The following is a 19,101-nucleotide window of genomic DNA, read 5'->3' as shown; positions in this document are numbered from 1 at the left end:
GTTTTCTCTGGCACAGTGCAAAGTATACATTAAAATAACGGAATACATACATACAGTGTGTATGTATATTTTTATGTATATAGTATGTATTTCCCTGACACATACAAATGTATATATAAAGAGCATGAACACACATATCCATGCCAAAATTGGCAGAAAGATGGAATGTTTAAAATGTGGATGCATTGTTCCAGTGAAATCAGTCTGTCCCAGAAATGGCTTGTTTAAACAGCCAATATGCCCTTTCGTGAAACAAAAGTATTTATTGCCTGCATAAATTGACAATATATTGTCCTCATAACTTGGCAAAGGACTGAGAAGCAAACTTTATAAAAGCTTATATTTGTATTAAGCCCTATCCTCCATAACCCTAACCTCCCCACACCTCCATCCCCCATGAACACATCATATGGCTACTTCCTTTCAGAAATCTAGGAAGAATAATCTAGAATAATATACTTGAGTCTTACACTGCTGGAGGATCAGACACAGTATTCAGTATGGAGATGAGACCTTCTGTTTTAAATTTTTCCTGCAAAATAAAAAGTTTACAGCCACCCCTGTAAAAATTGTTAACACCTGATGCTGGTTTGTTTTATTATTTTCCTTTGGGATTCAGCTGTTTTGGTTCTGAATACAAACACGTTAGCTGAAGTCTGTAATAGATAACACAAGATTGGAAGAGCACTGTCACCTGACCCACCTGCCCCCAGTATGATCAACTGTCCTTCCCTGTAAACCTTCTGAAACAGTTCACAAAATACTAGAGTGTAATACAGATTATATCCCTCCCCCCTGTATCCTGAATGTCTTATTTACATTGTGAGAGCACTTTCAAAAAATAAAGATGATTTAGATCAGCAGAATTGTTCCAAAGGCGATGGCTGTGAACCTGAGAGCTTAGTGCGAAACAAACACACATACTTGTAGTGCATCCCCACAGGCTAGTACTTTCCTTGTTTAAGTCTTTCAATGTGGTAGCACAACTTTAGGGCAGGCCCTAGCTTCAGTCCCATATATTTCATCATCATATCACTCCTCAGTAAGAGTAGTGCCTTCCCATCGATTTCCTACAAGAAGAGAAGAAACACAACACACAACTACTTTAACAAGCTGCTTGGTAAAACTGGAAAGTACATTACATTCGTTTATCCTATAGTATAAAGTTATCTACTTTGTATAGAACTTCGTAATGTAGTACAATTTGATATTTAGAGGTGGCCACTGAAACTGAATTCATGTTAGTATTTTTTTAATGTATGGTTGAGGAATTTGGTAAGTTAGAGAACATTACAGTATGTAAAAGAAACTGACCAAAGAGCCCTCAAAAGTAGGTACTGGCTGGGAAAAAAAGTGAATGGGTCAAAGGGAAAAAAAAAAAAAAGGAAGCTGCAAAGGAAGGGCTGTGCAGTTAGAGATTAAATGATCCAAGCACTGAGGCCTTGCACTGAACCTTGAATACAGCTGTGGGAGGATTTTGGCATGCGCATGCAAACAGTCACACAGAGAAAGGGGTTACAGACCATCTAAATCTGTGAAATAAGACAGATCTCTGTCCAGGTTAAACTAGACAGATTGTTAGGATCAAGACCAAGGACAACTTAGTCAGATTTCAACAGCCTGGTTGAGAAGCTGCTGAAATGTGACAGTACTAAGCTCTTAGCAGCATTACATACTGTAGACAGGCAATTAGTTCCTTAAAACACCATAAAGAAAACCACTCTGTCTTATTTTTTTAAACATAAACCTGACAAAACAAGTGACATTTAGTCTTGTTATACAACTAAGAATAAAACATAAGACAGGAAGCTCCATTAAAAGTTATTTTCAGCTTACCCAATCCAGCTTACCCTGAGATTTAACTGTTAGTAAGAGCTGGTGCACAACGTGTGGAAAATACTAAAGAGAAAGCCAACCTCTTTTTGAAGGGCTGTATATACAATGAAATAAGCAAGCAGCTTTTTGCTGAGCAACATGCTATAGAAAAGCACAGTGAGAAGGAAGAGGAGAGACCAGTAATAGCACAGAGAAACTGACCAAGTTCATCTCTCTAGAGACAACATTTAATTAAATCTTACAAAATCCTACACACTTTTTTTCCAAACAGGCAAATTCAGCATTTCAACTTATTCTCTGAATTCTAGTATTAGTGACCAAATGTAAAGCAGGCATAACAGCCTCTACTTTAGGATAATCAATCCCCAAAACAAACTGTCTTAGAGAGGTGACATCTAGGTAGGCCAAATGCCCCAAACTGTACATGAGAATGCCATCTCCTCTAGAGGTACCAGGGATGACAGGGGCACTATGGATGTTGGTCATTAGAACTTGGATGCTTCTAGTATTAGTGTTACTCCACAGAAACTGGAAAGCAGTGGATATTTAGTCTAACAAGACTGGAACACAGAGAAGATATACTGCAGGAGGAGTTTCAGGTGGAAAAATAATTTTCAGCCTCCCTCTAATATATGAGTAGAGTCTATTCTACCTTCAATTGCAAATAGAGTGATAGAGATGGAAGCTGTATTTTAGGAGATTAATTTGACACACAATCTACTAGAACAGAATGGATATGCATCATACATGTCTCCTAAAGAGTTCTGCATGTGGAGCTAGTGCCTGTGGATCAGCTTCTTTCACAAAACGCATTACTTCTTCTATTGACCAGGTGGAAGGATCCTTATTCAATATTCTTGAAGGTTCCCTTTTTAGTGAATTCAAATCTGGCCCAGTTGTGGAACTTGCAGCTTTTAGTATAAAAATATTGTGAAAAGAAGAAGTATCACTAGTCTATACAGGGATAACACATTTCATTTTACATAAGACATTCTTAATATTAACATGTGGCTTTTATAATGCATTCTTCGTAATATATAAAAATGAAAGATGTTTTATTTTCTCCCAAACAACATTGAGCTGTTCCATTTGTCTTTAAATGCCTTATATAACTACACATATTTACAGCAGCATAAACATTAGCACTATGACACACCTAAAGGGATTAGTTTGAGTTATACTTGGCTCCTGGGTCCCAAGATGCCATTAACTGGGAACGTGGCAAAGGCAAGTTAAGCTGTGCAGACAGAGGGAAGGACAGCAGGAAACCCTCTCCCCATATTTCAACAACGTAGAAATAGGTGACAAGATGCTCAGGAAGTGAGCTGCATATAGCTGGCCCTCTCCAGTCTGCCTTGCTGCAGGGTTCATAATAGCAGTGAGAGGAAGATGCAGCAGACAAGACCCCCCACACCAGCTTCCACTGCAGTGTTAGTTCTAACAGTCTTCAGTTCTGTATTTGCAGTTACATTAGCAAGCCTGACATGCTTGGCAATAGCACATTTCATTCCATATGCAAGCTTTTTTATGGCAAAGAGCTTCTTTATTCATAACTCACAGACTTTGTATTTTAACAAAAGCATTTATATATTTAGGAAAATTTAGTTATATAGTGTACCTTCAATCCGCCTCTGTATTCGATTCCTACTAACTTCATAGTAACCGCTGCTCCCAGCAGAGCTCAAGGACAGCCTGCGCAGGATTGGGGCTGAATTTGAGGTAGCAGTCACTGACTGATGGGAATTTCTGTAATATGCTGCACTCCCTGAAGCACGACATTCTGTGGAATTTCGACAGGTTGGGCTTGAAGGATTTACAGAATTATGTGCAGAATCCAGAGAGTCCTCAGAAAATCGGTGTTCTTTGGAAGTGCTGTTTTCGTCTATAGGCAATGTTTCTGCTACACAAAAAACCAAGTATGGGTATGTTCAAAGTGATGGACATTATACCATTGTTATTCAACCCCTTGCTATATTCTCTTAAAGATACTGACAGATCGTAAGCCTGTTAACAAATCTCCTGTGACGACATTACTGTTGCTGAAAGTTTGCTCCTTTTCCTCTACTAATCACTGAGCTTTTACTGTATCTTTAAAACCCTTTTTGCAGCAGAAGATTTAATATGGCAAGTTTGCGACAGTCTTCCATAAATAATTTCAGTTGTATTTGTTAAATACTATGAACAGGGAAGTGACAGAGGAATTTTTTTTAGGTAAAACTGTCCAACATTAAAATTGATACATCAAACAATTTTAGTCAAGCATTTTCATTATCTTTTTTTTTAAACTATTCTCAAAAAGCTAAGCATTAAGAATGTGTTACATTTATCTTGCAAGAAATCTTTATTATAAATAAAAGCTCATGCTAACTAACAATTGTTTAATTTGTTCTAGACAGCAGAGGGAGTCGCTAACTTCATAAACAAGCGGACAGTTATCTTCTATAGATCCCAATGCATACAGACACAGAGGCCATCATTAAAAACTGGACAGCTTAGAGGCAAAACCATTACAACTACAGCACTCTAACGTAACACATTTTGACTAAAACCCTTTATCTACATACAGCTAGTTCTTGGCACAGGGCAGGGTCTATGAGCACAGACTCTGAAAAGCTAAAAAGATACATGTGAATTACTGAATCCACTAAGCAAGTTAAAAAAAAACCACAAGCCAAAAACCCCCACATAAACCAGGCCTCCGAAGGAAGTGTAACAACATTCCCAGTTTTAGTTCCTAGCACTTCTCAGCTGATTTCTACTCTGCAGAACACAAACAACGCCCACTTAGAAGACTCATGAATTTTTAGAGCCTGTCAATACAGTTTCTAAGCCAGATGAGCAGAGTTCAGCTGGTCCCTTTCCCTGTGCCATGAGACATGAGCCAAGTTTGCTTGATCACTGAAAATTCCACTCTCAGTCAACCAAATTCAGGTCTGACTGGGAGAAACATGCTATAAGAGGAATAAATCCAAACCCAAACAGATCAGAACACCACTCCATTCTCTAGCAATCATATGTATTCTACTCCAGGCCAATACCTAGCACAAAAAAAGAAGCTGGAACCATGATGTACAAATCTGCATGAAACAAATGCTGCTTGGCAGGAGAGTTAAAAGCTGGAAAACACAGCTAACAGGTTCACATAAGTGTTAACCCCACACTACCATCTTGAAAATTACTCTAGTGAAGTTATAAAACATATGCTAGTGAAGCAGCATATTCTCTGGAATAAGAGCTGGCATGTTCTGCAAAACAAGTTCCTGAAATAAGCTTTTTACTACTCTTCTTATATGACAAAGTTCAATAATTTCTTGGGCCAATTAAACCTAAAGAAAGAGTATTTTCCTAAAAAACCCTGTGAGCTTCTCAAGCATGTTTTCAACTTGCTTCATGAGGTCTTAAGCTCTCTGCAGTGAAGAGCTATTAAGCACATTTTGGTCTTCAGACAGTGTAATCCTGAAAGGCAGCCAAGGGCACTCAGAGCCAGCTCCCTACTTAGTGAATGTAATAAGGGAAAGATGATGGAATCACAGAACAGAATCACAGAATCATTTAGGTTGGAGAGGACCTTTCATTAAGTCCAACAATTAACAACCACTGCAAAACTTTCTAGTTTGTTAGATCTGAATCCTAAAAGCAAAGCACTGAAGTTTTCAAAGAAAACAAACAAGAAAACTAACTTCTGTACATTTGTCAGCTTGAAGCACTTGCAGCAATTTACCAAAATGAAAACAAACCCCCATCATTCTATAGAATTTCAGAGAAACTTTAGGAGATGTAACCAATGATATGCATTATAAAATTAAAGGGTAGCCAACTAAGGGAAAATTAGAGCTATAGAGAATGAAACCAGTAACAGAAATCTCAGTCCAAGACCAAAGGCAGAGGTGATACTTCAAATAGTTACAACAAATCTATATAAAAGAGCCTAACATTTAACTGACTCGACCTGTAGACTCAGATTTCTGAAGTCATGAATGCTAGGATGAAACAGAGGAGACAATACTCACCAGCAGAAAATTTCAACTAGGGTATTTAAGCATGTGCCAGCCAACTCCATGTAATGTGTTTATTAAAAAACCCAAACAAACAACTTCTTGTAGTTTTAATAGTAAAGAAGCAGAGGTCCCAAATACAGGTGGGTTTTTTTAAATAATTGTTTTACATAATCTCTGTCAAGATTTCGGAAGACAAAAAGATTTTTAAAACTGACTGTATTGCAAAAGAATTTAATTTGATTTATTCCAGTTATATCCCAGATTTTTCTCTGATGTTATACATCCTAAAGTAAACAGTAGTAAATAGGGCTGGAAAAGATCGACTCTGCTTTTTTCCCCAAGATACAAGCATTTGAATTTATCCTATTGTAAATTCTCATTTCACATACACAAGGTGGAAAAGCTGGCATATTTCCCATCATCTTTTCAAGGTGTTTCTGTTCAGCAACTATAGTGTCCAGTCCACTTTCCTTTCCACCCATTTAGCTTCTCTTCTAACACAATGCAGCTGCAATCTTGATGAAAAAGTGGTCAACTGGTATGACAGCTGATTCAAAATTGGCAGCTAGCAAACAGAGCTTTGCAATGCATGGAGCAACGAATGACACGCTTCTCCTGCCTTGACATTTTGAGCAGTTGTGAGCAACAGTGGTATGGAAAGACATGGGAGGTTCCCCTGCAGCATGCCTGATCTCTGGGCAGATTAATAAAAGGCCTTATGTTTCAAATGTAAGGATGACAACAGACTGTTTAAACACAGACGTTTTTGTTTTCTTGGAGCTCTTCTGGGAATTAGAACCCAGTTGTTCTGCCTCATACATGATGGGAATGATGTAATTGGCCGCAGTAGTAAGAACACTCTGTTTTCAGGGGGAGGGAGACTGAATTATTCCCACCCACCCACCCTTTATTTTTCGTAACTTTAAGAAGAAACTGCCAGTGAGCAAGAAATGCAGCAAAATCTGCAAAACATATCCCTGAGCACATCAGAAGGAAAATGAGCTGTTTGAAAGACCCTTTCTCACAATTATTCCGTTTTGCCTTCAAATGATACTTCAAAACTATTTCAAAACAACTGTGTCTCAGTGGAACCAGAACTTTCTTGGGGCGGATCCTTCTCACTAACCAACCCATGACTGACCACTACAAGAATTACCTCCAGATTTTCAGCAGAGGACGTTACCCTAATGGGAAACACACAACACTGGAGAACACTTGGCCTCCTGAAATGCACAAATTCAAACCTCTGAAACCCCAACAAAACACTTAATTATCTTTTTTATCCAAGTAACTGCACTTTATAATGAACTATTGATCTTAAAATGTATTTTAAGGAGTACACTGTCTTCATCCATAAAACGGATCCATTAGCAAACACAGATTTAAAAGCAGTATGTGCACACATGTTCACTCTGAGGAAGATTTCTTGTAAGATAATGCAGATCTACACAAACATTTGTTTTGCTCCAACTGAAACAACTTCATTTGAGTATAATTAAGTGTTATACACTTACTAAGTTACCTATGAGAAGTATATGACTTAGGTGTAGAATATATCTGTGGAATTAAACCAGTACTTCTTTTGGAAAGACACAGAAATCAATAATCAATGCAGAACTGTATTTTTTGAGGCTGTTATTATATACAAAAAAGTGAATACCCTACATACATATCTATAAAGTAATAAGATGTACCATTTTAAATAAGCTATCCTTTTGAACATTTTAATTTTATAACCTTTTCTGTTCTAACTGTAGTCCTATGAGGTTTTAATCTGCACAGAAGAGATCATGACTCTGCCCCCACTGGTGCTGACAGACACAAAATGACACCAGGATCACAGAAAAGAGGAAAAAAAAAAATGAGGAAAGAAATAACTAATTGCCATCATATTTAAAAAAATACAAAACACCAAAATAAAATAATAAAAAAAAAAGCCCTTGGAAATGCTGTGCAAGTATCTTGTAGCAAGGGAAAGTACATATCAGATGGGATGAGTCAACACCAACAAGCTACCCTGGTTTAACCAGTTAAGTAGCAAATGCAGAGTAAAAAACCCCACATTTTCCTCAGTCTCTCTCGTTGAGGCTTAAACCTAGATGCTTTATTTCATGTCTGAGGCAGACTAAGACTAGATACATGCTCAGTTACTGCAGCTGAGCCGCAGCACAGGAAAAGGTGCTATTCCTCAGTGAGCTAAATCAATCTGCCAGGCAGCTACCCTGGCCACTGCTGCATTTTATTCAACCCTTCCCTGTGCTCATCCAAGTGCACAGTGAATCAGTCCAGAGAAGTAAACTGCAAACGACTCTTCCCTTCACCAAAATTATGCACCAAATAGAACACAGGTTAGGGACAACGTGAGCCCTCCCCAGAATCTATCAGGAGAACCGTCTACCCTGGATTTGGAGAAGGCTGAGGTTCTTAATGAGTCATTTGCCTCAGTCGTCACTGGCAAATGCTCCGACCACACCACCCAAGTCTTGCAAGGAAGATGCAGGGACTGTGAGAATGAAGACCTTAGGCCCACTGTAGGAGATGATCAGGTCTAAGATCATCTTCGGAGCCTGAATGCGCACAAGCCCATGGGACCCGATGAAATCCATCCATGGGGCCTGAAGGAGCTGGCAAATGAAGTTGCTAAGCCACTGTCCACCACATTTGAAAAATCATGGCAGTCAGGTGAAGTTTCCGACGACTGGAAAAAGGGAAATAAAACCCCCATTTTCAAGAAGGGGAAAATGGGTGACCCAGGGAATTACAGACCAGTCAGTCTCACCTCTGTGCCTGGCAAAATCTTGGAGCAGATTCTCCTGGAAGGCATGCTAAGGAACATGAAAAGTAACACGGTGCTTGGTGACAACCAACATGGCTTCACTAAAGGGAAATCCTGCCTGACCAATTTGGTGGCCTTCTAGGATGAGGCTACAAAACTGATGGACAGGAGCAGAGCAGTTGACGACATCTACCTGGACTTGTGCAAAGCGTTCTACACTGTCCCACAGGACATCCTTGTCTCTAAATTGGAGAGACATCAATTTAATAGCTGGACCACTCGGTGGATAAAGAACTGGCTGGCTGGATGCACGCAAAGAGTTGTGGTCAATGGGTCAATGTCCGGCTGGAGACCAGTAACGAGTGGTGTCCCTCAGGGATCGGTGTTGGGACTGGTCTTGTTCAACATCTTTGTCGGTGACATGGACAGTGGAATTGAGTGCGCCCTCAGCAAGTTTGCCGATGACACCAAGCTGTGCGGTACGGTTGATACGCCGGAGGGAAGGGATGCCATCCAGAGGGACCTTGACACGCTTGTGAGGTGGGCTGATGCCAACCTGATGAAGTTTAACCATGCCAAGTGCAAGGTTCTACACCTGGGTCGGAGCAATCCCAGGCACAGCTACAGGTTGGGCAGAGAAGAGATTCAGAGCAGCCCTGTGGAGAAGGACTTGGGGGTGTTGGTTGATGAGAAAATGAACACGAGCCTGCTTCAGTGTGCGCCCACAGCCCAGAAAGCCAACCGTACCCTGGGCTGCATCAAAAGGAGCTTGACCAGCAGGTTGAAGGAAGTGATCCTGCCCCTCTACTCTGCTCTCGTGAGACCTCACTTGGAGTATTGTGTGCAGTTCTGGTGTCCTCAACATAAAAAGGACATGGAACTGTTGGAACAAGTCCAGAAGAGGGCCACGAGGATGATCAGGGGACTGGAGCACCTCCCGTATGAAGACAGGCTGAGAAAGTTGGGGCTGTTCAGCCTGGAGAAGAGAAGGCTGCGTGGAGACCTCATAGCAGCCTTCCAGTACCTGAAGGGGGCCTACAAGGATGCTGGGGAGGGACTTTACATTAGGGACTGTAGTGATAGGACAAGGGGTAACAGGTTCAAACTTAAGCAGAAGTTTAGATTAGATATAAGGAAGAAGTTCTTTACTGTGAGCGTGGTGGGGCACTGGAATGGGTTGCCCAGGGAGGTTGTGAATGCTCCATCCCTGGCAGTGTTCAAGGCCGGGTTGGACAGAGCCTTGGGTGACATGGTTTAGTGCAAGCTGACCCTGCCCATGGCATGGCAGTTGGAACTAGATGATCTTAAGGTCCTTTCCAACCCTAACTATTCTATGATTCTATTAAAATGTTTTCTGCGATTTTGCTCACTGGTTCAGCTCACCACTCAGCCAGGGGGCCTGGTACCCACTGCAGAGACAAAGAGGCAAGGAAAGCAAAAGCAGAACAACTTTTCACTGGCAGCTAGCCATAAACTCAGCTGAATTGTATCATCAAGCTACACCCTTACTCACTTAATGGCCCCAGCCTAGAGTTATTAAGAGTTGCTTCCAATTTATCTCCTAACCCATTTTGGCACAATTGGTTTTCTGCTAAATTGTCATATATGAAGCAGGAGGCTTCATCTGTCACCTATCTGCCTGCGCACCTTCACAAAAACAAGACTAGCAGGTTTAGGAGAAGGACTGCTGGAACTTGCCATAGATCTTCCCTCAGTGCAAAATCTGTGCCAGTGATCAATAATTAACATACTTTCACCCTGACCTGTCAAAGACTAGAGACAAACCAGACACATATGTTGTACTTGGTCGTCTTTGATTGGAAATACTGAAACCATAAATAATCCTCATATATAATCCCAACATAATGTAATTACCTTCAGATGGATGAGCATCATTTCTAGGAAGCTTAGGGGAAAGAGGAGCAGTATACGGTGGAGAGTCCTGAGAGTATCGTTTAGCAATCCTGTTTTCAGGCATTTCTTCTTTTGCTGTGAAGAGAAAAGTCACTAGCTATTATTCTAGCATAAAGCTGCTCATGGAGAAAGTCAGGGGACAAAGGCAAAGACACACATCAGCCATTCATCACATTACAGTTCAGCTTCTTGGGTCACACAGACTCAACTCATTTTGATACAAACTTCCAAAGCAGAAATACAGCTTAGTCTGTACTGTCATCACCCAAATTACCTTGACCGTGGCTACTTTTCTAAAAAAAGAAAAAATAAAGAAGTAAAACTAATGACCTTCATATGACAGAATTGGAAACATAATTTCCCTGTTGAAAAGGCAGTGGTGGGGAATTCTACAGTAGCACCCAGAAGACAGACTCAGCTATCAGACAGCTGTGAGGAAGCTTCACACCCAATATAAGTCTTCTGGAATTGCCCTGATATTAAGCTTTTCTTAGTTATGGCTCCTGGTAACCCTTAGGCTGGAACTTGCAATACCAGGCCTGGCAAACAATCTGATGGAAGATCTTGCACAAGCCACTTCATTTTGCCCTCACTCTATGCTCCTGGTGCAGCAGACAGTTATTGGCCTCATATGAAGTATCAAAAGCAGACACCTAAAAAACCCCACCTTTTCTACTAGAATGCTGAACTGTACAGAGTAGAATGTAACTCAGCCACCACTGAGTAAGGTAAATGAAGAGAGAAGAAAGGTCCTTTTTTTTGGTGTAGGAAGGGCCAGACTGAACGCTTTTCAGGGGAAGGCCCTTCTCATAAGGCAGTAAATATCTTTTTGTAAGTTTATTTTATGATCTGAACATAAATTTAACAAATGAAATGCAAAGTTTTGAGCTTGTCCTTTTAGTAGCATCACAGTGATACATGTTTCCTGGCTTGGCTACAAGGAGGGGTGTGCTGAACAAAATGATTTTTGCACATGTGGTATGAGCTATCCCATCCTGTAAAAGCACTATGACACTGGAACCAATTCACTAAGAACTGAAGCGTATTCATTTCAATCAACTCACGTCATAGAAAGACAGATTAAAAAGTTACATGTGATGAAGTCGCCACATTTCTCAAAAATATCAGCACTTGAAAATAACAGTTGTTTCAACAGTACCTGGTTTGTTCCTATCATACTCCATAGGACTATGTGCACATCCCATGTAAGGGCTGAAGGGCTGGCTACTAAAGAGATTATCACACTGCAGGCTGTGGCAGAGTTTCTCCAAGAAGCGCAGGACAAACGATGCGCTGTTTACAGAAGGAAGATTGATGGCATGCTTCTCCCCATCAAAGGAAGCTGTGAATAAGAAGATGATGTCAAACACCCCCCAAGCATCATGAAGTATGGTAAAATACCATTATTAACTTAAAGGAGAAGACATCCAGATTTGATTTAAACCACACAAAACATGAGAGGAGTAAGCAATCATTCTGGTAGTTTAACAAATTGACGTCCAAAGGACAGATTTTACCTTCCACTGGATCCACGCCAGTTTAAATTTGCTCTATGGGAACTTATTTTAATAAAATAATTTTGGATTCACACACCAGCATAAAAAAACTTGCAACTATTCCCTCATCACCAAAACCTTACGAGTAATTTCTGTTGGTTGCTTATAAAACAGCAAGCTCTCCACCACCTACTTGCAGGAGATAACACCAAAAAGATGCTTTGCAGTACTTGCTAAAAAAGCCAACACAAAAAAAAAAAAGGGGGGGGGGGGGCCAGGAAGGAAGCAAACAACTTTTTAGATTCCCCCCCCCCCCCCAGTTTCTAACTGAACTGAGCATACTTGTGGTGACATGCTGGAATCCATTAGCATTGAAATTCTGACTACAGAAAATGTTTTGCCATTTGCTACTTTATCACTAGAGAAATCTATCCTGCTGTCAACACCACAGTGGTCAAGCTCCCATTTATTTCAACAGGAGCCAGGTGGCAGAGATGCCACAACAGCCACAAATGGATCTTGTGTCTTTTAAGGTGAGTGATTACAAAGAGCCTGGACATGTGCGTATGTCCTTTTCTTGTTGACCTCCTTCCTTTCCCTCCCAGAGTGTTGCAACTGACCATATTTTCCTTTTTTTTTTTTTTTTTTTTGTGAAGGTCAGTAAGATTTTGAAAGACTCACTACTACCAATATATGGGCAAATAGTTACACTAATTTCATTAATTACACTAATTAATTACATTAGCTGAAACTTTTAGTTACGTCTGATTAGAAAGACGTTACAACAAAGCAGGAACAAACTTGTTACTTAAGCTCAGGGCTAGAAAGAAGTGGCATAAACACCAGGTTTACGCATCAATTTGTCTTCTTGGTTTTCAGCTTGTCATGCAGCTTTCTGTTGTTCATGTAAGTTTCCAAATGATAAGCAGAGCTTTAAAGGATCGCATCTTGTTGGTAGCAGATGCATTTAAAAAAAAAAAAAAAAAAGGAAAAAAGAGGAAAAAGAAACACACACACAAAAAAATCCAAACCAGAAATGACAACGAAGCCTTTATTCACAGATCTGAATTATGGAACACTTCCATATTGTGTTACAAAAGAGACAGATAATATATACAGAACTGAAGAAAACACTGAAGTTTAGCATATTTTAGGCTTCCTGATGAAATCAGAAGAGTCACTTACTTACACGGCTGATGTAAGGAAGTTTCTGTTTAGAGTTAATGAAAGTTAACCAGCTACCATCAACAACAACGTGGTACCTCTCTCATCTGCTTTCACAACAGACCGACCCGCTGCAAGTGCTTAAAGTTTAAGAGTCAATACTACAGGGACAAATCCCAGACCAATGTGTTTTCATGGCCCATTCGGTTTTTCCAGGCTCCAATGTTCAAATGAAATACTAATGATTCACAGTCCCACATGTGGCTCAGGTACAAGGCCCTCTACCTCCTGTTTGGCGAAGGGGTCTCTAAAGGCAAATTTTTGCTTGGAACTCAACCAGTCCTGGAGAGCAAATGGGCTGTGAGACCTAGCACAGCCTGATCTCCTGACAAATTTACTGCAAGGTAGTAGGCAGCTACAGCAAAAATTTAAAATGCTTTATAATAGCTTTATGGATCTTCTTATATGACCTTGGGGAAATCACTTATTCTCCATGCCTTAATTTCTCATTTTGAAAAGAAGTACTGAAAAGAAAAATATTATCTTAGAGTTGTCAGGAGGGTAAAGCAAGGAACAGCTGAGGCAATGAGACTGCCGCAGCAAGACATGCCATGGGAAAAATCCACAAATAAAGATTCAGTGCAAACACAGCTCCCTTGTACTCTGAACACCTAGGGGCAACCATACGAACTCCAGCCAAGGGTGTGCGATCCAGATCCATATGCTCAACTATCTGCCTTGCCTGGGGACAACATAAGCCTCTTACACCCCAGACAAATGCTAAGGGGAAAAAATAAAAGGAGTACTTCAGAGGTGCAGTAACCTCAGTCTTCAACAACAAGTAAACAAGGAATGGACCTCGCCATGTACAATCCCAACCCCCAGGATGAAGAGTCTTCTTATTTCTTCACCTTCCGTTGTGTAAGTACGCTTTAAATACCCGGTTCAAGACAGGATGAAAGGCTGAGAGCTAAAATATCAGAGAAATGTGTGTCTGACAGTGAAGAAACTCACCCAAGAGTCTGATTTTAATGTTCTGCTTGAGAAGATTTATCTGAAACTCAGTCTATTTCATCCCAACAAACGCCATAGTCTCTGCACTACAAGGAGAAAAAAAGGGACTGACACCACCACCATTAGTGGGCTTGCTAATCAAGCCTTCAATTTCCTTTCAGTTATATTTGCCTGAATTGAAACCTTATGCATCAAGCAAAAATAAAACGGTTTGTGCTTTTGTTTGAGTAAGAAAAGATGGAAAAATCCTAAATTCAGTTCTATTCAAAACAATTATTTTCTTTGGCAGCTGAACCAAAAGAACCCGCTAATTATTGACATGTATTCTAGCAAGATTATTTTATCCACATTCTCATCAGCATACAGTTTCCTTCTACTGCAGGTATAATACTCATCATGAAAGTATCAGTCCACAAAAGATTTAGATTTCTTTGCTTATTCTCTGTTGCAACAATTTTTTTTATGCCAGTCTAAAAAAAACCCCCTGAAACTGCACAAATCACACTCCATACCCACTTGCAAACAAAAGCTCCACAAGAAAACACTCTTGCAATTTCATTCTGTAATTCCTCTTTTTATTCTACTGAAGCTTTCCTTTCCTTCCTTACTGTTCACATGCACAGCTGGTTGTAATGTGCTACATTAACCTAAGTCACATTTTATGCTTCTCAAAATAAAACACACACAAATTTTTGATAAAATGACAGCGAGCATTTGCTCACCCGCTTCCCAGCAACCTGTCTGACAAGCTGATGAAAAGGCAGGGACTTAAGAATACTGGAAACCCAGTGGGGTCTTGTGCCTCACTACCACCTGGACCAGGACTCTGCTTCAGGAGCAGTCCACAGAACTAAGTTCCTCAACTCCAGGGCTACAGAGCCAGTTGCTCTGAATCAAGGCCTCTGGGTGAAGCCAGGTGCAGAACAGTAATTCCTTTTCATACAGAATTTCTGAATGTAAGCAAACTACAACTGCATTAAGATGCTGAAATTTCTCTCTCCTCTGTGAAAGAATTATTTTCAATTACTCAGTCACAGACCAGATATGTCACTGACCTACAATTTAGTCCTTCATGATAAATAAACAATACAGGAAACACACATCTCTGAGCATTTTGTTCTAGAAGAATGACTTCTCTGAATTTGGTACAGCAAGGAACTTTCATGTATCTTGCAAAAATAAAGCAATATAGGTTTCAAAACCAAACATATGCAATGCCACTAAACCCTTACCACACAGCAGAGAAGCTGCATCCATTTTGTGAACAAACTCATGGGGACACATAAGCAAGGCTTACTATAGTTCTGCTGCATGCGGGTCAGGGTGCTGCTTTTTAAATATTGTTAGACAGCAGCATCTTTATGAGTATTTAATTGAACTTGTACTCTACTAATCATGTTTCACATCTGGTGTTAATATAAGGAGATTAAAAGTAACACAAAGTCTTTTTATCACCAGTGATAGAATTATGAATTGATGTGCTAACTGCTATATAAAATATTTCCTAGCCTAGAAGGAAAAAGAAACGTGAAGAAGCAGCTATTCAGTTTGAGATGTAGAAATACTTTATCTGTAGACCTGCCATTAATATGTAATAGAAATAAACCTATTCCATAATAGCGGACATAGGTGGATGAACAGTGAACCAAGATACTGCTACAATTCTGGGGTATGGAGGAAGGGAAGAAGCAGCAACTTTAACATGTGGAATTACTTGCCTGGAAGCTAAACAGATTAGTTTGAAACTTGTCACCCACTTGGTTAAGGCATTAAGAACACAAACGCTATGTATGGGTAAGATTATGCAAATGACTTGAATTAATAAAGCTGATTATTTCACTCATACTGAGTTTACTTGACATATATGTTTGGCTAGAGCTGCTAAATGAGGTGCACAAGCTCTACGTAGTACAAGAATCTAAGTGCACTGTGTATATCCTATATGTAATTGTATATGTAACTGTGTGTACCATCATAAGTAACTTAACACCGCTATTACTAAATTCTAATTTAAAGAATTATTGAAATCATCCTGGTCCCAGAGTAAGATAAATCACACAACACCAATACTCTCTTAGTAAAGGAGTTCACAAGTATATGTTCTTGACTTTTCTTAAATAGTTACAGAAGTGATATAAACTCATTGCAGCTACTTCAGTTGTTCTGCCCTATCTCAAGTTCACAACCAATTGAAGAAACACAAGAAACAAAGCATCTTCACATACCAGTTATCATTTCCCCTCCATGATGGCCAGATTTCAGAAATCCAAAGACTGTTTTGGATTGATAGGCACAATCCACACAAGCTTGTACTGCCTGCTGAAGTACTACATTGACAGGACCTGGTCCAAAGTGATCTGGAAGCTGCTGAACCTTCTTCTTATCCAGGTGAGGCCCAGAATTTCCATGCTTGTTGACATAAACACACACTGAAAAATAACAAGACATATTTATTGCCAAGAAACCATCTTTTTAGTTTTAACCTTGAGGAAAAGATGTACTGGACAACTCAGGAAGCTGAACATGCATACATACTTCCAGAGCATGCAAAAAGTGCTCTCTCTGTCTTGTACCAAGGCTCTCCTGCCTGAGTCCTAAACCACTCTGCTCTTTAAAGTCCTTTTCTACCCCACTAAAGTAACAAAGATGTCATAAACTGTGCTTATCTTTTGTTTTGACTAATCCCTGTTCATATACTAGTTCAGATAAAGTAAGAATTACTGGCAGGTACTCTAAACTAACAAGATGTGATTCTAAAAAGGTGGCCTTACCAAGTTACTGCTCTATTTTTAGTCCTATTTGAGAAGCTGCAACCCTATGGTATATATCTACCACTGATGCTCATCCTGAAGCACCCATGTAGTACTAATCTGTGCATGTTTTATTGTCCTGTGTGTACATATAATGGTTACTGAAAGTCCATACCTTAAGAAGTGCTGAAGCGCCCATGTATGATTTCCATGCTGCAACTTGTCCTTCTCCACTAAACAAACACTTTTCTAGAAACACTGTAAGGTGGTTTAAACCTTAGCACAAACCAATCAAACAGGACTTCTGAAATTAGTTTTACAGAGACTATGCAAAACTCTCCTTCAAAAGGGACCGCAAGGCAGAAAAAGGGACTGCAAGGGGAAAAAGTTGTAACTGAAAACAGATTACTATATTTTTTATACTGTAGTATTACTTGGGCTTAGTTAAAAACCTGGATTTTTAAAAATTAAATACTTCTGTGTTTTAATGATTTTATGTCTTCACGTGTATCTGCTCACTCTCTGGCATCTGCAAATGGGAGGAAGCCTATGTGTACAAATAACCAAAGATACAAATCAGCACAAACGGTTTCCATGCATTTTCTGTCTGGGCTCAACAACATCTGCCTCCTGAAAGGTTTATATTCTTAGGAAACGCATACATATTTTCCCCTTGTCCATGAGTAAAGTCAGGAGTGAGAAGAGCTCGTAAAAACAGTTTTTAAATGCAAAAAAAGCACCCCAAATTATCATAACTTATGGAGGTTTTATAAAGTTATGAGATTTCAGTTAACAACATACAAATTGTTTCACTACAGGGTTACAAGTTACTAAATGAGTTAGCTCATTTGCTAGATTATTTCTCTTTCGCCAACCCTTTTCAAGACACATTTCATTATCTTTCAAAAACAAGCAAACATAAGAGGAAAGAGGAATGTATTTCCTCTGTTTGCCTTTACTTGGTTTAAACAGTCTTGAGTTTTTCTTTTAATGTAAGGATATACAGAGATAAAAATCTCCATTTTGTTATATTACACTACAGCCTGCATGATATCAGAATATCACATGGGGTTTTAGCTGTATCTATTCCCATTTCATATATTAAGGAGCGGGATAGACATGAAAGAACTGTAGTTTCCTTCTTCAGACAGGAACAAACTGACAGGTCTAGCAGACCTATCGCCAAGTCCCTGTGCTCCAGCACTTCTTGCTATAAGAGGCATCAAAATAGTATTTCCGCTAAGTAATACTGGCACCTACAAATATCTTTAAAAATAAGGTAGCTAGATAGTGATTTACAGTAAGAACTTTGCACCACATTCACTTGCTTGAAACGGATGCCATTTAACACTAAAAACATAATAATGTTTTTTCCTTTGTCTTTTACCTGTGGATATAACTGCTGCAGTTGCACCAGACAAGCTAACTCCATCTTTAAGTATCTGTGTTGTGCCACCATCCCTCTCAGGAGAAGAATGAGGAGAAGGAGATGCAGGAGTCAGTTGTTCTGGCAAGACTTTTTTCTGTTTAGAGGGAAAAAAAAACAAACCAAAACCAACCCAAAATCAAAACACTGAATGCATTTTAAGGAGTCTGCAAAATCTTCCTGCTATCAGTTACCATCTTACTGAATGCGCGTGGTTCATTATTACAAAAATACTACACACAGCAGATAAAAGTCCAGGAAAGGAAGACCAGAAACTGTCAGTTTGCATTTACAGCTACTTAAGTAAGACAGCAGAGCACAAATTACTTAAAAAGAAACCCACTTCTGAAAAGTGGGAAAAGAATGAGCTTTATATACTAATTCATGACTCTTCTAAATCTTACAAATCACCAAAGAGGTGTTTTGGATTATTTTCCTGTCCAGACCCTTCCACAATCATCTGGGTTTATCACAGCTCAAAGCAGTTAGTTGGACTGTGTGCATATTCCCATGTAAAACTTGAGCCACATCTAGGTGTAAACTTTACAGTGCACTTAGATTTTCCCTCAGCTTGTTTCAAAGGGGCTGAAATTTTCAAGTAATCACTTTCAGGAACTGGAATCACTTTCAGGAACACAAGATATCAAATAAACCAGTAGTTGCAATCAAGTCAAGTGAGTTCCAAAAATCTTTTCCTTTCCCAAACTAAACTTTGCAACTTATCACG

General features: G+C 39.5%; 1 protein-coding gene across 1 annotated transcript in view; it reads right to left on the bottom strand.

Annotated features, from left to right (window-relative positions):
• Window positions 1-944: 944 nt before the first annotated feature.
• The window catches only part of SCML2 (Scm polycomb group protein like 2), a gene marked incomplete at its 3' end in the record, with an annotated part of 59,829 nt that continues 41,672 nt past the window's right edge, over window positions 945-19,101 (bottom strand). The window contains exons 8-14 of the mRNA XM_080614172.1: window positions 18,336-18,471; window positions 16,424-16,627; window positions 11,684-11,866; window positions 10,486-10,599; window positions 3,455-3,736; window positions 2,584-2,747; window positions 945-1,070 (exon numbers count right to left, since the gene is read on the bottom strand). Of these exons, the coding sequence (XP_080470298.1) occupies window positions 945-1,070; window positions 2,584-2,747; window positions 3,455-3,736; window positions 10,486-10,599; window positions 11,684-11,866; window positions 16,424-16,627; window positions 18,336-18,471 (1,209 nt within the window). The remainder of the gene's footprint in view (window positions 1,071-2,583; window positions 2,748-3,454; window positions 3,737-10,485; window positions 10,600-11,683; window positions 11,867-16,423; window positions 16,628-18,335; window positions 18,472-19,101) is intronic.

The sequence above is a fragment of the Psittacula echo genome, assembly GCF_963264785.1.
Source record: "Psittacula echo genome assembly, chromosome: 3".
NCBI classification, from domain to species: domain Eukaryota; kingdom Metazoa; phylum Chordata; class Aves; order Psittaciformes; family Psittacidae; genus Psittacula; species Psittacula echo.
The sequence above is the reverse complement of the archived record's forward strand: the minus strand, read 5'-3'. Positions and strand labels throughout refer to the sequence as shown.